Source organism: Lacerta agilis, chromosome 10 (genome assembly GCF_009819535.1).
Source record: "Lacerta agilis isolate rLacAgi1 chromosome 10, rLacAgi1.pri, whole genome shotgun sequence".
NCBI lineage: Eukaryota > Metazoa > Chordata > Lepidosauria > Squamata > Lacertidae > Lacerta > Lacerta agilis.
This window is the reverse complement of record NC_046321.1, coordinates 17,841,821-17,860,476: the sequence shown is the minus strand read 5'-3', so window position 1 is coordinate 17,860,476 and position 18,656 is coordinate 17,841,821. Positions and strand designations below refer to the sequence as shown.

At 43.1% G+C, this 18,656-nt stretch overlaps 1 protein-coding gene across 4 annotated transcripts in view; it reads left to right on the top strand.

Moving 5' to 3' along the window:
* Positions 1-241: 241 nt before the first annotated feature.
* Positions 242-18,656, top strand: part of IPO8 (importin 8) — a 35,859-nt gene continuing 17,444 nt past the window's right edge. Inside the window, exons 1-13 of one of the 4 annotated variants that reach the window (XM_033163475.1) lie at positions 242-558; positions 7,358-7,439; positions 7,778-7,934; positions 9,378-9,536; positions 10,326-10,482; positions 11,545-11,634; positions 13,134-13,228; positions 14,337-14,421; positions 15,272-15,406; positions 15,878-15,977; positions 16,487-16,563; positions 17,080-17,196; positions 18,535-18,624. In XM_033163475.1, coding sequence (XP_033019366.1) covers positions 475-558; positions 7,358-7,439; positions 7,778-7,934; positions 9,378-9,536; positions 10,326-10,482; positions 11,545-11,634; positions 13,134-13,228; positions 14,337-14,421; positions 15,272-15,406; positions 15,878-15,977; positions 16,487-16,563; positions 17,080-17,196; positions 18,535-18,624 — 1,428 coding nt within the window. In that variant the 5' untranslated portion in view covers positions 242-474. Of the gene's footprint in view, positions 559-7,357; positions 7,440-7,777; positions 7,935-9,377; positions 9,537-10,325; positions 10,483-11,544; positions 11,635-13,133; positions 13,229-14,336; positions 14,422-15,271; positions 15,407-15,877; positions 15,987-16,486; positions 16,564-17,079; positions 17,197-18,534; positions 18,625-18,656 lie in introns of all 4 variants that reach the window. The other 3 variants (XM_033163474.1, XM_033163477.1, XM_033163476.1) reach the window with 3 other exon arrangements.

Genomic DNA, 18,656 nt, shown 5'->3' with positions numbered 1-18,656 from the left:
GGTCCTCGTCGTAGCATCGGCCTCCCTGCTTCTCCTAATCAGCTGGAAGCCAACAAGGGAAAGGAAGGAGAGAAGCCCCCGTTTGCTCCAACTACAGCGGATTCTCTCCGTAACAAACCATGGCCGCCCCCATCTTTAAAAAGTCCACAGCAGAGGGAGGGCGGGGGCGGCTGCTCTAGGCTGCCCTCTCTCTCTCTTTCTCGGCTTGGCAATGTGTGTTTCGTTTCCGTACAACAACATGGCGCCTGCCATTCGGGCACCGCGAGAGAGTCAGGGAGGAGGAGAGACGAGAAGGAAAGCGCCCGGGGCGCAAAGCATCTTCTCCTTCGCGACAGCCGCGCTGTCGTAAACCGGTGAATGGCTCCCGTGTGGCGAAGGGGGAGAGGCGAGCTGGGGATTGTGTGCGGCGGCGGCGGCCCTTCTCTCTGAGGCGCCTGTCCTCTCCCCGCACCCACCCGCCGCCATCGGAGAGACATGGATCCCAACCGGATCATCCAGGCGCTCAAGGGCACCATCGACCCTAAGCTGCGCCTCGCGGCCGAGAGCGAGCTGAACCAGGTGAGAGCGCAGCCTCCGGCCCCCTTCGCCGCCCACCCGCCCAGGGGATCGCGGCGGAGGCACTTCGGGGATCAGCTGCTTCCCCTCCCGGGAGGCCTCGGCGGAGGACGGGGCTTTGTTTCCCCCTCAGGGGGTGTCCTCGCTCGCCTCCTCCTCCTCCTCCTCTTCCCCTCTTGCCTCTCCATGGTGGGCGCGCTCTTTCCATCTCAGAGGAGAATCCTGTCACTGCACCTCAGGCACGCAGCGCTCACCTCCCCACCCCAAAATAGTCTAGAGCGGTTTCCCTAACGGATTTTCACACGGCTATTCGCCTACGTTCCTGTCCCGCCTCTCCTCCTCCCGAGGTGCGCTCTTCCCGTGTTTTATCGCTCACAGCATACGTGCCGGATCCCTGGGGGCCAAAGCACCCACAAAATTCCCTATGAAGGGGCCGGGCACCCACAAATCCCGGCGCCAGGGCCATGCACGCTGCATGGCCCCGGGCACCCATAGTAGTCGGGTCAAGCTGGCGCTCCTGCCTCACAGCCATCCTGTGAGGCGGTTTAGGCAAAGAGAGGCTGGCTGGCTCTGGGATCACGCGGCCAGTTTTCATGGGTTGAGTGCGGGATTTGAACCCAGGTTTCACCTAGCCAGGACCTCGGGTGGTCTCTTGGCCACAAAAGCTGACCCCCTCCTCCCAGTGAAGCACCCTCCGGTCTTTTCAGCATGAGAGGACTCCGTCCAGAAAGGAGCTGTGTTCACCTGTGAGAGCGGGAAGAGGCAATTTGCAGACTTCCAGATTTACTACTGTGCATGTTTTCACGGACTGGAGCCCACACAATGAGCGATATCTAACCTTGGGAAGCTTACCACTGGCCTTGTAAATAATCCCGCAGAGTTTGCTTGCCTGAAAAAGACGTTTACTTGCTTGCTGGGGGCTGGCAGAGGAGGGAGGGAGAGCTCTGTCCCTGCTGCAGCAGCCCTATACTATGACCAAGTGCAAGCCATACATTTAAAGCACATCATCTTCTGTAAACTGTAGTTTAAGTGTGCTGGGAATTATAGCTGTGTGAGGGGTAAGCTACAGTTCCAAGGATTCTTTAGGGGAAAGCATTGTGCTTTGCATGTGCTTTAAATGGGGTGTACACAGCCCAAGTTGCTATGCTGGGTTTGTACAAGGGGGCTTCCCTCTGGCAACGCGCTTGGTTTCTGTGCTAGGCATATTTTGTGACCACCTGTATCCAAAATGGTTTACCAATAGAACACCAGATGTGAGACCTGTAAATACTAAAAAGAAAAGAAGGGACACGATACTTCATCTGTCTTCAGCTAGCCTTTCACTTGCCTGAATGTCAGCTTATGGCTATTAGGCTAGTTCTTAGATACAAGACTAGTTTTGATCTTAAAGATATGTCAATCTACAGGAGGCCAGAAACGCTGCTGTTTTAAGAGAAAAGTGTGTGTGTGTGTGTGTGTTTGCTGTAACAGACTGACATGGCAACCTCACTGATAGTTCTGTTCATTTTTGTTTGGCTTTTAAACAGACATCTCAAGTTTTGAAGATTGACAACAGGTTTTGGAATTTTGGGCTCCCTGGTTGGTATTGTAGGTACTCTACAGGTCTTAGACTTGTGGATTTTAATTTCACAACTTTTAAACCATTTTTTGGGTGGTGAAATTCCTTCATGCTACAACCTATGGTAGTTCCTATGATTCTTCAGCGTAGCTATTTTTTGACAAGTTAACTTCTTCATCACCATCCCTCCGGAATTTTGATATTTTGAAGCTAGATTGTGAACTTTTCCAACTTTTTTAAAGGTTGCCAAATTAATTACAAACTAGCAAGCAGTAAACTTCTGCTGCAAGCCCCATTGAACTCAGTGGAACTTCCTTCTGAGTAGGCATGCATAGGATAAGGTTACCAGACATCCCTGTTTCTCGGGGACAGTCCCTGGATTTACAAATCAGTGCCCATACAAAATCAATTGGAGTTGAAAAGTGTCCCCAGATTCATTGAAAAAAACCTGGTAACCTTAATATAGGATTGCTTTGTATGTCAAAATAAAATGCCTCACTTTATGGAATCATTATATGTGTACATTGAAGGTTAGATCACAGTCCCTTAATGATCAAAACTACTGCTAAGCAACCACATGAGTGACAGTCGTATTAGATTAGGATAGAAGATCCCAAATCATTCACAAGTCACTGGCAAGATTCTGTGGTAACTGGATTGTTCAAAAACAGTCATGTCAAAAAACATCAAAGCTATGATACCTGAGAGAGAGCAGAAAGTTGTTGAATTTCAGCTTGGAATCAACATGCTTCCTGTGATCCAAGAATTCTTAGTTGCTCATATACATATCTACTTTAGTTAAAAAAAGATCCAGGAACTCATCAGAATGCCAACTTGTAGTTTTAATTGTACAAAGCTTTATTTCTAATTTTCATAATGTAAAAAGATATCAACACAAAGCAGTATATTACTCAAGTCAACTTTGGCAGGGCATACAGACTGCAATCCCCCGGCACATCTTTACATCCAAACTAGCCCTAAAAGTTTTCAGTTGCTGCATATAAATACACATAACGTGTTCATTTGGTTGTGATTCTGACAATGGAAATGATGGTAAAAATGGTCGGATGGGGGTGGTGTCAATGAAAGCTTAATTTCCTAGCTCTTGTCTGGTTCCATACTTTTTCTAAAAAGAAGAAGAGCAGAATGTGATTTTCTACATTATGTTGTTTGAAGTATATATTACCTTTGGTCTTCATTGCAGAAGGGTCATGAAAGAACTGACAGCAACTGACAGCTCTTAAGTCAGGAGTCGCCAACCTGATGGGTACATTTGCAATCTGAACAACAGTTGTGGGCATCCCACACATGCCCTATTCTAGTTGCTACAATAGAATGCTTCTTTTTAGCCAAATTTCAGCAGAGGGAGGGGTTCCAGGGAAAGTGGACACATTTACATGATTCAGAAGCTTCAAATACTGTATCACGTTTCTGAATTGTATGTGGGGGTCTATCTGAGTTGTTATTTCTGTCGTTATGCATCACCTATGTTTAATGTTATGGGGCCATAGCTCTGTGGTAGAGCAATTGCTTTGCATACAGAAGGTCTCAGGTTCAGTCCCTAGCATCTGCAGGTAGGATTGGGAAAGTCTCATCTGAAGCTCTTGTAAGCTGCTGCCAGTCAGTATAGACAATATTGAGATAGATGGGCCAATGGTCTGATATAAGACAGCTTCTTATTTTCACTGCTTGTTTTGAAAGAAGCCAAAGGAGAGCCTTAATGACCCAGATGGAATTCTGCCCTTTATCCACAATTCTCTCTTGCTTTAATTTCTGATACCCAGATTTAGGCTTTCTTTTTTTAAAAAGTATCCAACGTATATTATGGCATTCATCCTGGATGAACAGCAAAGGAGGTATTCATTTTTAAAGAGAATCAGATCAGTTACAGTTTTACTTTTGTCCTTGACATGCTGACACATTTAGCTGCCAACTGCTGAATGAGGTCTTCGAAACCTTCTAGCAGATTTTAGTAAATCAATGCCACAGTGATGCTAATGCAGTTCCCATTTGGGAGAGTTAAGTATAGTGAAATGTTGTCAAAAGAATGCAACAGCTACAGACTTCTTAGGATGTACTCCATTAGTGACTGGTGCTGATCCATCAGTATCTGGTCTTGCATTTCCTTTGTGCTTGTGCTATTGGAGAGTGCCTGGTGCAGTGGAATCTGGCAGAAAATAGAGGGTCTGGGAAACTAGAGGGTTCTTGGTTGAACCAAGAGGGGCTGTGAAGGCAACCCTGTCAGCCATATCAAGTCAAAGGCCATCCACCTACAGTAAATTAAAGATATTTCAACTGTGGAAGTTGGTGGGGTTAGGTGAATGCAGGAGTGATGTGGGCAGTACAGTATACAGCTACTCTCCTGCCCCAGTGGCTAAAGTTCAAATAAAATATGAATGAAGCAGCCTAGGAAGCTTTGAATGCTGACCAGGGACAGGGAGAGAAACCATTTAAGGAACTTTGGAAATTGTTAGAGGGTTTTAATGTTGTGTGATTTCATATCCAGCAGTCTTTTTTTCACTTAGAAGCTCAATCACTCAGAATAATTTCCTGAGTGCTCTGGTTGGGTTGATTTTTTGAGATATCGGAAAATGCCTTTTCCACTGATAACTGGAAACTTCCATCAGAATGACTGTGGCCAGGCTGACACCTTTTTTCCTTCTTCCAGTTATTGTATTTTAATTTCTTCCCTGATCCACAAAAAAGTATGTAAAAGTCAGCACAGAAAATTACCTTAAAACTATGTTGCATAAAATTAATATAGGAAAGTAATGCTTTGAATGTACTTTGTACTTCTCAACTGTTTATGAAGGTAATAGTGTTTTATAAGAAGCTTTGCTGTTGCAAGAACCATCCCAATGAAAAAGAAATGCAAGAAAGCAAAGTGGCTGTCCAATGAGGCCTTACAAATAGCGGGGGAGAGAAGGCAAGCAAAATGCGAGGGAGATCGTGAAAGATACAGGAAATTGAATGCAGATTTCCAAAGAATAGCAAGGAGAGACAAGAGGGCCTTTCTAAATGAGCAATGCAAAGAAATAGAGGAAAATAACAGAATGGGAAAAACCAGAGATTTGTTCAAGAAAATTGGAGATATGAAAGGAAGATTTCGTACAAAGATTACCACAATTAAGGACAAAAGTGGAAAGGACCTAACAGAAGCAGAAGACATCAAGAAGAGGTGGCAAGAATACACAGAGGAATTATACCAGAAAGATATGGAGGTCTCATACACCCCAGGTAATGTGGTTGCTGACCTTGAGCCAGACATCCTGGAGAGTGAAGTCAAATGGGCCTTAGAAAGCCTCGCTAACAACAAGGCCAGTGGAAGTGATGATATTCCAGCTGAACTATTTAAAATTTTAAAAGATGATGCTGTTAAGGTGCTACACTCAATATGCCAGCAAATTTGGAAAACTCAGCAGTGGCCAGAGGATTGGAGAAGATTAGTCTACATCCCAATCCCAAAGAAGGGCAGTGCCAAAGAATGCTCCAACTACCGCACAATTGCACTCATTTCACACGCTAGCAAGGTTATGCTTAAAATTCTACAAGGCAGGCTTAAGCAGTATGTGGACCGAGAACTCCCAGAAGTGCAAGCTGGATTTCAAAGGGGCAGAGGAACCAGAGACCAAATTGCAAACATGCGCTGGATTATGGAGAAAGCTAGAGAGTTCCAGAAAAACATCTACTTCTGCTTCATTGACTACGCAAAAGCATTTGACTGTGTCGACCACAGCAAACTATGGCAAGTTCTTAAAGAAATGGGAGTGCCAGATCACCTCATTTGTCTCCTGAGAAATCTCTATGTGGGACAAGAAGCTACAGTTAGAACTGGATATGGAACAACTGATTGGTTCAAAATTGGGAAAGGAGTACGACAAGGCTGTATATTGTCTCCCTGCTTATTTAACTTATATGCAGAATTCACCATGCGAAAGGCTGGACTGGATGAATCCCAAACCGGAATTAAGATTGCCGGAAAAAATATCAACAACCTCAGATATGCTGATGATACTACCCTGATGGCAGAAAGTGAGGAGGAATTAAAGAACCTTTTAATGAGGGTGAAAGAGGAGAGCGCTAAATATGGTCTGAAGCTCAACATCAAAAAAACTAAGATCATGGCCACTGGTCCCATCACCTCCTGGCAAATAGAAGGGGAAGAAATGGAGGCAGTGAGAGATTTCACTTTCTTGGGTTCCATGATCACTGCAGATGGTGACAGCAGTCACGAAATTAGAAGACGCCTGCTTCTTGGGAGAAAAGCAATGACAAACCTAGACAACATCTTAAAAAGCAAAGACATCACCTTGCCGACAAAGGTCCGTATAGTTAAAGCTATGGTTTTCCCAGTAGTAATGTATGGAAGTGAGAGCTGGACCATAAAGAAGGCTGATCGCCGAAGAATTGATGCTTTTGAATTATGGTGCTGGAGGAGACTCTTGAGAGTCCCATGGACTGCAAGAAGATCAAACCTATCCATTCTCAAAGAAATCAGCCCTGAGTGCTCACTAGAAGGACAGATCCTGAAGTTGAGGCTCCAGTACTTTGGCCACCTCATGAGAAGAGAAGACTCCCTAGAAAAGACCCTGATGTTGGGAAAGATGGAGGGCACAAGGAGAAGGGGACGACAGAGGATGAGATGGTTGGACAGTGTTCTCGAAGCTACTAACATGAGTTTGGCCAAACTGCGGGAGGCAGTGAAGGATAGGCGTGCCTGGCGTACTCTGGTCCATGGGGTCACGAAGAGTCGGACACGACTGAACGACTGAACAACAACAACAACAACAATACTGTAGTTTGGAGGTGGAAATAGTATTCTTATTTTCCAATTTTATTAAAGAAAAAAATGGTCAAAACCACAACTGGATTCAAGAGCAGAACAAAACCTGTTGTGTCTAAGCCAGCTGTTCATTTGGAGTTTGTCCACCATATGTTCAGCCCTTCAAACCAGTACCGGTACTTCAAACTGCTTAACTTTGCAGGAGAACATCTGATTTGGAAGGAAACAATCTTTTCCTTATTCATGGCAATAAAGAATCATAGAATTGTATAGTTGGAAGGGACTCCTAGCGTCATCTAGTCCAACCCCCTGCGATGCAGGAATCTCAACTAGATAATACATAATAGATGGCTATCCAACCTCTGCTTAAAAAAAAACCTCCAAGGAAGGAGAGTACTACAGATTAACTAGTTTTATAATATATGGCACTTTTCTGATTGACTTTTATATATGTATTTCAGTCCTACAAGATCATCAACTTTGCTCCCAGCCTGCTACAAATAATTGTTTCTGATCAAGTGGAATTCCCAGTCCGACAGGCGGGTGAGCAGAAATTATTTTTATGTATTATGTTTAGAATTTGGTTTGATAGTCATACATAGCCATACATACCCAGATAGAATTGGGTTTGATAGTCATACATCTCCAAATTCAGCTACCTTTTCTTACTTTGATGGTTTGCTTGCCTTGGCTACTGAGACCTAAAGTTCAGAACATGTTCCAGCAAAACAAGGAGGGTGCAGTAAAGAGCCTGTGAAGAGAGTCCCAAGGGCTCTATAAGGGCTGTATTCAGACCTTGGGTTAAAAAATCATTATTATTCAGCAGTCTTCCATGTGCTAGTACACTAGGACTTAGGGATGTTTTTCTTCTTCTACTTCAGCTGCTATTTACTTGAAGAACATGGTGACGCAGTACTGGCCAGACCGAGAGCCACCACCTGGAGAAGTGATATTTCCATTCAACATTCATGAAAATGATCGGCAACAGATTCGGGATAACATTGTGGAAGGAATTATTCGCTCTCCAGACTTAGTGAGGTATGTCAGGCTTGGGGACATGCATCAGAAACCCCTGAATTGTGTTCCAGGGAGAACTAATGCTTCCATTAGGTATGAATTATGCTACTTTACGTCAGTTTTTACTCTGTATAATTCTTTTAGAAAATTGTGGTTTTCCAGGAGGTGATGGGTTAGGAAGGGTAATGGAAAGTAAGCTAAAGGACTTGGAGTCACTTCTGTAATAATTCTTAAGTGGAAGCTTCCCAGAGAGCTGTTTCTAAAAAAGATGGTTTGGATATTTCATGTTAATGTCTAAATGAGAATTGCAGAGAGGCAGGCTAATGAACAAAGGGCAATTAAAGCTAAAATATTATATCCAAGGAAGTTTTGTTTCCCAGATGAAGATAAAGAAAACTCTTTATAATCCTTTTTTGACCCAGTCCAGATGATAAAGCAAGATCTGTTCTCACCCTGCCCACCAGCTGTTCCACATGAGTGTGTAATAGGGAAAGACTGTAGTTCCTTGGTAGAGCACATACTTTGCATGCAGAAGGATCCAGGTTCAATCTCTGATGTTTCTAGATAGGCTGGGAAAGACTCCTGCCTGCAGCACTGGAGAGCTGCTGCCATTCAGTGTGGACACTACTGAGTTAGATGGACCAATGGCCTTGCTTGATATAAGGCAGCCTCCTGTGTACATGTGCAGGCCTGATTGATACCAACACAGAATCCAGAAATGAGCTGTGTGATTTGTGTGGATATATGCACCTGGGCCCTCTGCAGACATTAGGTCTATTCATGGATATCGGGTGGCCCAATGGATGATACCATTTCACTGTCCTACTGCATATAGCCTCTAGGTCACCCAAGATTGACCCAGGGTTAATCATAGAGACTGATGGTCTGCAAGTTTGCAAATCTTGTGTGCTTTAGTTTCTAGTAGTCATTAATTTGTGTGTATGTTGTTTATTTTGTTAGTCCATTGCTCTCTGATAACTCGAGGAGGAAGGAGAAGACACCAGCGATATGGTTTCATTACACAGTATCCAACTAAACAGTTCTGCTAGCGCAATGACTTCTAGGCGTTTTATGGAATTGCCTGGCCCTCCCCTCTCCTCTCCCTGTATCACCCCTAAATCTATTCTTGGGTTTCCCCCAACCCTTCAGAGCAGATTTATAGGGCATGCAGGGCATGTGCAGGGAAGTTCCAATCCATAGCTAAAAGGCCTTGCACTAGTGGAACTTTGTGGTTGGATACTGCCCATAGTTACACTGAATGTGATTTCACATATGTCCCCTCATCCTGTCTTTGTCTTTTGAAAGGTTTCTGATACTCTTCTTTTGCGGAGGATTGTCTGATAGCATTTATTATGGAGTAAAGTTTGCTCTGGGTTTCTAATATACTTAAAGAATTTGCTTCTCAAACTGTTTACCAGAATGTGTTACTTGCTGACACTCTCTTCTTCTTCCCCAACCTTTCAGGGCCCAGCTGACAATGTGCCTCCGCACTATTATCAAGCATGACTTCCCAGGTCACTGGACTGCAGTGGTGGACAAAATAGGCTATTACTTGCAGTCTCCCAATAGTGGGAGCTGGCTTGGAAGTCTGCTGTGCCTGTACCAACTCGTGAAGACCTATGAGTAAGTGGATCTTCTTCTGGGAAAGCCCCTTGCCCAGCAGCCTTGCTCATACAGATGGTAGTGTCTGGAGAGCACCTCCATGCATGTACCCCTCCTTTTGCCTTGACTGCTTTCTTGGAGAAATAGCTTCTCAATTCTCAAAGTAGAATGTATGTGTGGGGAGGGAGAAAGACACGAGTCCACCCATGTGCTCAGGAGAAGGCAGCTCTAGCGAATGGGAAGCAATCCTTGCATTCATCAAGGTTAGGGCAGAGTGAGTAACATGAGAAGAGAGACTCATGCTTTTTTCCAGATGAAAGTAGATAGAGCTTGATTGCTGTGTGCAATATGTGAGTCAACATGAAGGTTCAAGTAATTATCAGATTACAGTGGTACCTCTGGTTATGTACTTAATTCGTTCCGGAGATCTGTTCTTAACCTGAAGCACCACTTTAGCTAATGGGACCTCCCACTGTTGCTGCGCCGCCAGAGCACAATTTCTGTTCTTATCCTGAAGCAAAGTTCTTAACCTGAAGCATTATTTCTGGGTTAGCGGAGTATGTAACCTGAAGCGTATGTAACCTGAAGCGTATGTAACCTGAGGTACCACTGTACTTGATAATGCTGTACAGCTGTGTAAGCTATAGCATAAATGTCTCTGATTTGCTGTATTGAAAAATGGATAAAAATGGTCATGCAGGGGTGGAAGGATGGCAAACAATACTGAATATATTCCTTAAAATGTAGAAGAATTAGGACAAGTGTAAAAGTTTGCTCCCTAATTGTTTCTGGGTCTGGCTACTTCTGCAGATACAAGAAGGCCGAGGAACGAGAGCCCCTCATCGCTGCAATGCAGATATTCTTGCCTCGGATTCAGCAGCAGACAATCCAGCTCCTTCCTGACAACTCCCATTACTCTGTGCTCCTTCAGAAACAGATCTTAAAGATTTTCTATGCACTTGTTCAGGTATGAGCCTCTGCGCGTAAAGCAATCAGATTATAGAGAGTTCTGGGGTGGGTGTGGGGGACCCTCTGCATCATTTCCCTTAAGAGGCATACTTGAGTTTTTCATTCACTTCAAACTTGCTTACTTTCAAATTTGGATGTTTAAGATTACAGTCTTAGGCCTGGACTTCACAGTATTTCAGAAAATAAAAAAATACTATTGAGAGAGTGTAACACCTTACAATAAGCCTGCAACTTGCAGGCGGGTTACCTTCTGAGGATTGTGCCTAAAGCCAAAATCATGTGGAGTCAAAACACATTGGATGTAATGGCAGTTGGAATTGTCAAAGTCTTTTTTCCTGAATTTCCTCCCCCTTTTGAATGTTTTTTTGCCAAGTGCGTAAAGCTGAATGAGCACAAGTTAAATGTGTGTAAGTTGCAGGCTTACTGTACGTTTATAAGTGTCCCGGAATGAACACATTTAGTCATCTTCAGAAAGTCCTTAACTATGTAAGCATAAACAGTTTGACTGTGTAAAGTGGGGAACTCTCTGTACTTAAGAAGGCTTCCTGGACATTGCAGAAACCAAGATTTCCCTTCAAATGAATGGGGGCCTTCTTTTCTAAGTCTAATGCTGTGCAGGGAGGGAGACTGATGAGAGGCAATTTGCAGCCCTGACTTAGAACACCTTTTTTGCATTCCCTTTCTGTTACTTCTGTGTATCACAATACCTCCACGCTTCTCCCCATGCTTCTTCTCTATTCCTCTGTGAAACTCCTGATGCACTCCTTTTAAATAAATCCCTGAAAGTCATTGCTGCCCATGGATGGTCAGGTGACCATCACATAACATACACTCCCAGGGCATTAAGAAAGGTAGTCCTACCCTGTCTTTTGGAGCAAAAATAAATAAATAATCCAGCTGTGTTGTGGTGTTGTATCAGTAGTATAATGAATTGTTTTATTTAATAAAAACAAGGTGTAATCTCTGGATTCTAGTGCAAATAATATAGTCTGGAAACACAGCCATACCTTTACTCTTTGTGTGTGACACCCCATCTTTTTCTTCCTTTCTTTAATTCCAGTATGCACTGCCACTTCAGCTGGTGAATAACCAAACTATGACTCAGTGGATGGAGATTTTCCGGACTATCATCGACAGAAGTGTGCCTCCTGTAAGGATTATATTACTGGGCAACACTAACATCTTTGGGGAATGGGAAAGGGGGAAGTGTAGTTTAAGGGGCATATTAACTTAATCCCCCATTTGCAGTGTTATTAGAGGCTTATCCTCTAGTTGTGTTCCAGTATTTTAAAAAAGGAGGCAGAAAGAAGCACAGGAGCAATTGCTCACACTTTCCACTGGCTTGGCAAGAATATAGGGTTTCTGAAATACAAGGAAGAAGATACATAGGAAAATCTGACTTCAGGTGCCACCCACAACCCCCCCCCCCCAGCCCCCTTGGCCTATGTAAGCACTGAGTGATGTCACCACAACATGTGACCATTGGTTGCCTTGCTCATGGTACCCTGTTACAAACGGAGCACTGTTGCAGTCTTCCAACTACAGTGGTGCCTCTGGCTGTTGCACGGTCTCTGGGCCCTATTGGGCTTCAATGCCGATGTATACCCAGGACTTGCAAGGGACCCATTGCCTGTGTTGGTGCATCTCTGTGTGGGTCATGTTCTATAAAAGCAGATCAGCACAGGAGTGTGCTGCCAAGTGTGGTTGCGGAATCTCCCTCTTTGAAGGTTCCTTTTGACCAGGCTGGGCTTGGAGCCATTGGCTGCCTTGACACGGGGAGAAGGAAACAAGCATGGTTCCAGCACAGTGGCCCTAGATATCAGTTGCTGGAGCTTGGGGGCTTGCGCTGGAGTGGAGCAGGCAGAAGGTACTGCTCAGTTGACTCAGTTGTAGAAGCTGATATTGCCTGTTCCCTCCCGTGCTTAAAGATTGCTCCAAGACCTAATTAGTACAGTGATGTAGCTTAACCAGAATTTACCTTTAGTCCGTGAGGACTGAGACTCAAGCTGTGGAGTTCCTGGCATATGCAAGTTAGTTTTGCACAATATATTATACAAGCTTTAAAGATGCACCGTTTTGGCTTGATGTTCTGTGCATGCTATGACATGCCAGGGCAAGGTCTGAAGGCACTTTATGCTGTAGCCTTGCTGCAGCTAAGCAGGTCTGAATCTAGTCAGTGCCAGGATGGCAGATGTTTAGGAATCCTATGTACTGTATCTTGCCTTGAGTTTTACCATGGATAGGAAATAAGCAGGATATAATTAATAACAATGTATCGAAATGTATGGGGTAGACACTACAACCTGCATAATCTGTAGTCTGCAGAGTATGAACCATGTGGAATTTGCCTCAGTAACCAATTCTGAGGGTTTTGTATTGGTGGTTTCAGAGAACAGTCTCAAAAGAAGTAATTTTCAGTCTTTTTACAGTGCTATCCTAAGCATGTTTATTCAGAAGTAAACATCACTGTGTTCAGTGGGGCTCTTTTGATTATGAATCTTTATATTTTAATGTTTGTGTTAACTGGTCTTTTAAGCCACTTCAAAGCCAGTTTTGGTGCTAGGTCGTGTGTGTGTGTGTGTGTAAGTTTTGTTAATGTTCAACGTTAATTTGTGTACACATTGCCTGATAGTTATTTCCTTTAATTAGGAGACTCTGCAGATTGATGAAGATGATAGGCCAGAACTAGTATGGTGGAAATGTAAGAAATGGGCTTTACGGATTGTTGCTCGCCTTTTTGAAAGGTAAAATGCTAACTAGAGCAGATTTTCTGAACTCTGTTTTTCTCAATGCTATACTTCAGTCATTTTTCTATATATTTAATGCAGAGCTTTCCAAACTCTGTGTCGTGACATGTTTGTGTGTTGCATTAATACTCCCTGCACCCCTCCAGGGGCTGGAAAGGGGTTAGTTTAATCTCCGGTTTGCTAGTAAAACTGAATTACTGTGTCACGAAATGAGGCATGTCTAAAAAGTGTGTCACCAACGTTAAAAGTTTGGAAAGCTCTGATTTAATGTAAAAAAGTATCCTTACAAATCTAAAACAGGAGCAGAAACTTCCAAACTTCTTGTGGCTGCAGCAGAGGGGTGTGTGTGTATGAGAGAGTCATAGTCACTCGTGCCTGTAATGGTAAACCAAGGTTTAGCATTGTGTCTGAACAAGCTCTGTATGTTCTTTCACACTTTTGTTCACATCTTTTGAAAAAGTTTTACCAATTTTACTGAAGGTCTCCATTGAATATTTTCTTTTGCTCGTTTTCTGTTTCTCATCTTGCAACTGTTTATTGAATTTGTGTATCATCCTTCATCCAAAGATCACAAGGTATAAAATGAGAACATAAATTACATAACAAAAACCCCCAAAACAAACTAGAGCTATTTTGAATATTTCTAGAGTGTGCAAAATCAAGGCATGCCCCATTAGCCATCTTACCTCTTGCCTGGGAGTCAGGAAGTCAGGCAAGCCACAATGCATGATGGGTGGACTGTGTTTGGCTTCGTACACAAGAAGTGCAAGTCACAAGATATGAAGGCCTTCTCTAGTAGGGTGATACCTTTACATCTTTGACACATCATTCTTTCAGCTCTTAAGAGAAGACCAGTTTGCTTAATGTGAAATCTGCCTTTTACTATAGGTGGGTTATAACACCTGCATGTAGTTAGCCAAGGGGAGTCACAGTGAGTGTATGCAACCTTGTTGCCTTGAATGGTCCTAGATTTTGCTTCCCTGCTTTTCTTCTCCCTTTGGTGTCCAGGGTTATTCTGAGCACTCTTTTATATATGATCAACTTTAGCGGCATGTGTACACATTAACCTTCAGTTTACATACTCGCTTTGGATTCTTTCTTCAAGGTATGGCAGTCCTGGGAATGTAACAAAAGAGTATTTTGAATTTTCTGAGTTCTTCTTGAAAACCTACGCTGTGGGAATCCAGCAGGTAAACACCTGCCATTTATTTTATTAGTATGATAGTTCCACAGCAGGAGTTTTTTTTAACTTGTCCTTTATGTATCATTTCTTTAACGCAGGGATGGGGAACTTGTGGCCTTTAAGATGTTGTTGGACTGCAGATCCCATTATCTCTAGTCATTGGCCTTGCTGTCTGGGGCTGATGAAAGATGGAGTCCAACAGCATCTGGAAGGCCACAGCTTTCCCACTCCCACTTTAAGGCATTCATTCCCTTGCTTGAGTACTTGGCTGTTGCAGAACAGAAGGAATAGCAGATGCACCCTAGGAACCTGGGTAAAGAGGGGAGGGCACTCATAGTGAAACTGTTTGCAAGGTCATTTTAGGATAATCATAGATGGTTAGTGCTCTCTAGGCAGAAGCCTTATACAATCTAATATTTAGATCCCCCTTGTCAGGAACTGGTTAGGAATCTGCTTTACACTGAGTCAGACCACTGCCTTGATTGACAGGCAGCAGCTCTCCAGGGTTTCAGACAGGGTTCTCTTCCAGCCCTGGTTGAGCTTGGGACCTTCTGCACACAAAACTTCTCTATCACTGAGCTTTGGCCTTAGTTTTCCAGGGTGCCCCTCTTCCCAAAGTAAACTGCTGATTTTATTTTATTGTAGCTGCCACTTGCACCTCTCTTGCCTCCGTTTTGGCCAGTAGGTCCTCCTCAGTTGATCAGATTTGACCATTGGGCTTCCAGTTGCTGGTCCCTGTTGTATGTTGCTACAGCAAATCTTTCCCATGGCTACTATGTTCAGGGATGATGGTGATAATGGAAACAATCACAATGTTTTTTTCAAATGCAACCTGATATATGTTGTTTTTCCTTTAGGTGCTCCTAAAAATCTTGGACCAATATAGGAAGAAAGAGTATGTTGCACCACGTGTCCTTCAGCAAACATTAAACTATCTGAACCAAGGGGTCCATCACTGTATAACCTGGAAGCAGATGAAACCACATATGCAGGTCAGTACAAAAATAGTGATTGGTGTCCCTGCACAAATGCTGAGGATTTGAGCTAGAGTTTTTTCATGTAGTATTGGAGCTTGAAAAATTAATTACAATAATTAACATTGCAGTTACTATAATGGGAATGCAGTCACTTGGACAGAAATAACTAGTCAATAGGATATTTGTTTCATTTATCTGTATTTTATTCCACACCATCTGTAGGATTGGGAGTGGGCTGTGTGTGTGTGTGTGTGTGTGTGTGACCTATCTATATATCTCCCTCCCCCACCTGATAACATTTGGTAATGTAAAGTGCTTGATGTGACATTGTTGCATTAGCTGCTGGATTTGGTGGGTCCAGTATACAGCACATTGTACTGTTGCAGGATTCATGGTGATGATTTGTTGGGGTGAGGACTTGTGTTTGAATGATTAATAACATGATTTTGCTGTGTTGAACATTCTCTTTGCTTTTTTTCTTATTAGACTGTGTGTGAAGAAGTGATATTTTCCCTGATGTGTTATAAAGATGAGGATGAAGAGCTCTGGCAAGAGGACCCCTATGAGTACATCCGCATGAAATTTGGTAAATTTGGTAAATACGTATTATGCATCAGCTAGATGATTTCCTTTCTGTCACTGGTATTATTTTCCAGCAGCACCCAATGTTTAAACAGATTACTACTATACATTCAGATCAGCCTACAGTGAGAAGTTTTGTTTGTTTGCACCTGTAATTTTGTTAGTATTTAGGCAATATAACAAAAGGAGAAAAACAAAAAAAGATGGCAAAGGAGGACATGCCCCCGTTTAACCTGTCCATTGTACTCCATCCCTAAATAACAGTTTGCTTAAACCCCCATAAACTATGATTGTGGTGAGGTGTCTGTTAAAAACACAAAATGAGGGAGAGACAGTAGGATATTGGCTGAAAACTGTTTTTTCCATTAGTGATTGCTCATTTAAGAGCCTTGTTGGGTTGTCCTTGTTCTGTCAATTTCAGAATGATTTGTCAAAATGTTCTTGTTAAAGATTGTACAGTAACACTTGATGTGGTTTTCTTTTCTTGTTCTTTTTTTTTTGAAAACTTGAAAGATGTCTTTGAAGATTATGCATCCCCTACAACAGCTGCTCAGATACTTCTGTACACTGCAGCAAAAAAGCGAAAAGAGGTACTTATAATACAAACACTATGACATTATAAAGGCTTGTACCGCTTCCTCCATTCTTCATTGGCTGCGATGGGAAGCCTGTGGCCCTCCAGATGTTGGGGATGGGAACTGGAATCCAGCAACATCTGGAGGGCCAAGATTTCTTATCCTTGCTTAAAGGCTATTTGTCTCCCTTTTTAAAATAAATATATATATATTATTTATTACATTTTTATCCTCTTCTTTAGCCAAGTTGCTCAGGAGCGATGTACAAGGTATGTCCCTGCCTGAAAACCCAATGTTATCCTTGCCACGACCATCTGAGCTGGTTCAGGCTACAGTGACCCCTCCCATTCCTCCAGTCTGGGCTGATGCTGCACCAAGTAGCCAGGCAGACAAATCTTGAGTGTGGCCTCCCCAGGGGTCATCTAGCATTCATCAACAGCACCACCAGTGTCTTCTTGGTTTAAACAGAATGACTCCAGCATTTGTGAGTTTCTATTTCTTAATTTTCTGCGTTTTGTTCCATCTGTTTAGGTGTTACCCAAAATGATGGCATTTTGCTATCAGATACTTACTGGACCCAATGTTGACCCTAGGAAAAAAGATGGGGCATTACATGTGATAGGATCTCTAGCAGAGATTTTGCTGAAGGTAAGCGGGTGAAGACTTGTAAGATACATGTAGTTTTGCCACCAAATATGTAGTCTTCAGTGTGATTCATGAAAACCTTAATGCAGGGATCAGAATGCACATGTATATCTCTGACAGAAGGTCTGTGTAGAGCAGGAGTTGATAAGGGATTCTAAGAGAGATGAATGAAAATGGAATGAACCAAGATTTGTACAGTATATTTTAATTAGTATTCTGGGACTACCTGGCTCTGGAATGTAGCTCTAGAATGATCATTAAAACAGATGTATCCTAGTTGTTCTGTTCAAATTAAATACTATCTTGAAAAGCAGGTGTGCGTCAGAGGGCACTTCGGTCCTCAAAACATAACATGAAATAATCCCGTGCTCTGGTCCATGGGGTCTTGAAGAGTCGGACATGGCTAAATGACTAAACAACAACATGCTATTGGCCTGTAAACCAATAGTAGCACTTGAACACGAGGACAGTCAAGCTAGACAGGGATTTAGCCTGTGCATCAACAGCCAGGTCTAACCAAAGGAGAGAGCTACAGGGAATCCTCTTAACAAATGAGGCAATATCTCTGGTCTATATCAAAACTCCCAGGTTTTGTTTTTCACCTGGTCTTGGAAAGATATTCTGCTCCTTTCTGCAGCCTTACTTAAGCACATGAGAAGAGCCTTGCTGGATCAGACAAAAGGCCCATTTGGTCCAGTATCCTGTTCTCAAAGTGGCCAACCAGATGCCTTTGAGTTCAACTGTGCATGTGACTCCCAGCAACTAGAATACATAGGCATGCTGCCTCTGATAGCCTCTTTCATCTCTGTCTCATCCCACTTACTGGACAGGAGCCAGCCCGACAGTGAAGGCCTCATGCAGACACTTAGGGGCTGCTTTGTATGTTACAACTTTAGCTTATATCTGCATTGCACATGCTGAGCTATAGCTTGCAGTACTCCCAAACACATGCTTTGAAATGCACATTTTTGATACAGGCATATGCCATAGGGAACTCTCTTTGGCAGGTTCCCATGTAAGTGGCTGGATATTCCTGTAAAACTCTTTAATTCATAGCAAGTCCGCATTTCTGGATACATGTACCTTCATAGGGACACATTCCCACCTGTGGCTGTAATTGGCCTGGACAGCATAACATATTTAACAGTTGGGCATTTCTGCATTTTATTGGGCTTATATAATGCCAGAAGATTTTCTGGAAGTGAACTTGAAGCTAGAAGCTGATTTTGGTTTATATTTGTGCAATTACTTTAGGGGAGTTAACTTTTGGGATATAGTTGAATGTTGTCACATATCAAAATGGAGACTAACCTTTTTTGTGGCTACTGTTAATTCCATCAGAAGAGTGTCTTCAAGGATCAAATGGAGCTGATGCTACAGAATCACATCTTTCCACTGTTCATGTCGAACCTGGGGTATTTGAGAGCAAGAGTAAGTGTCCAGAGCAAGTGTATCGTTCTGCG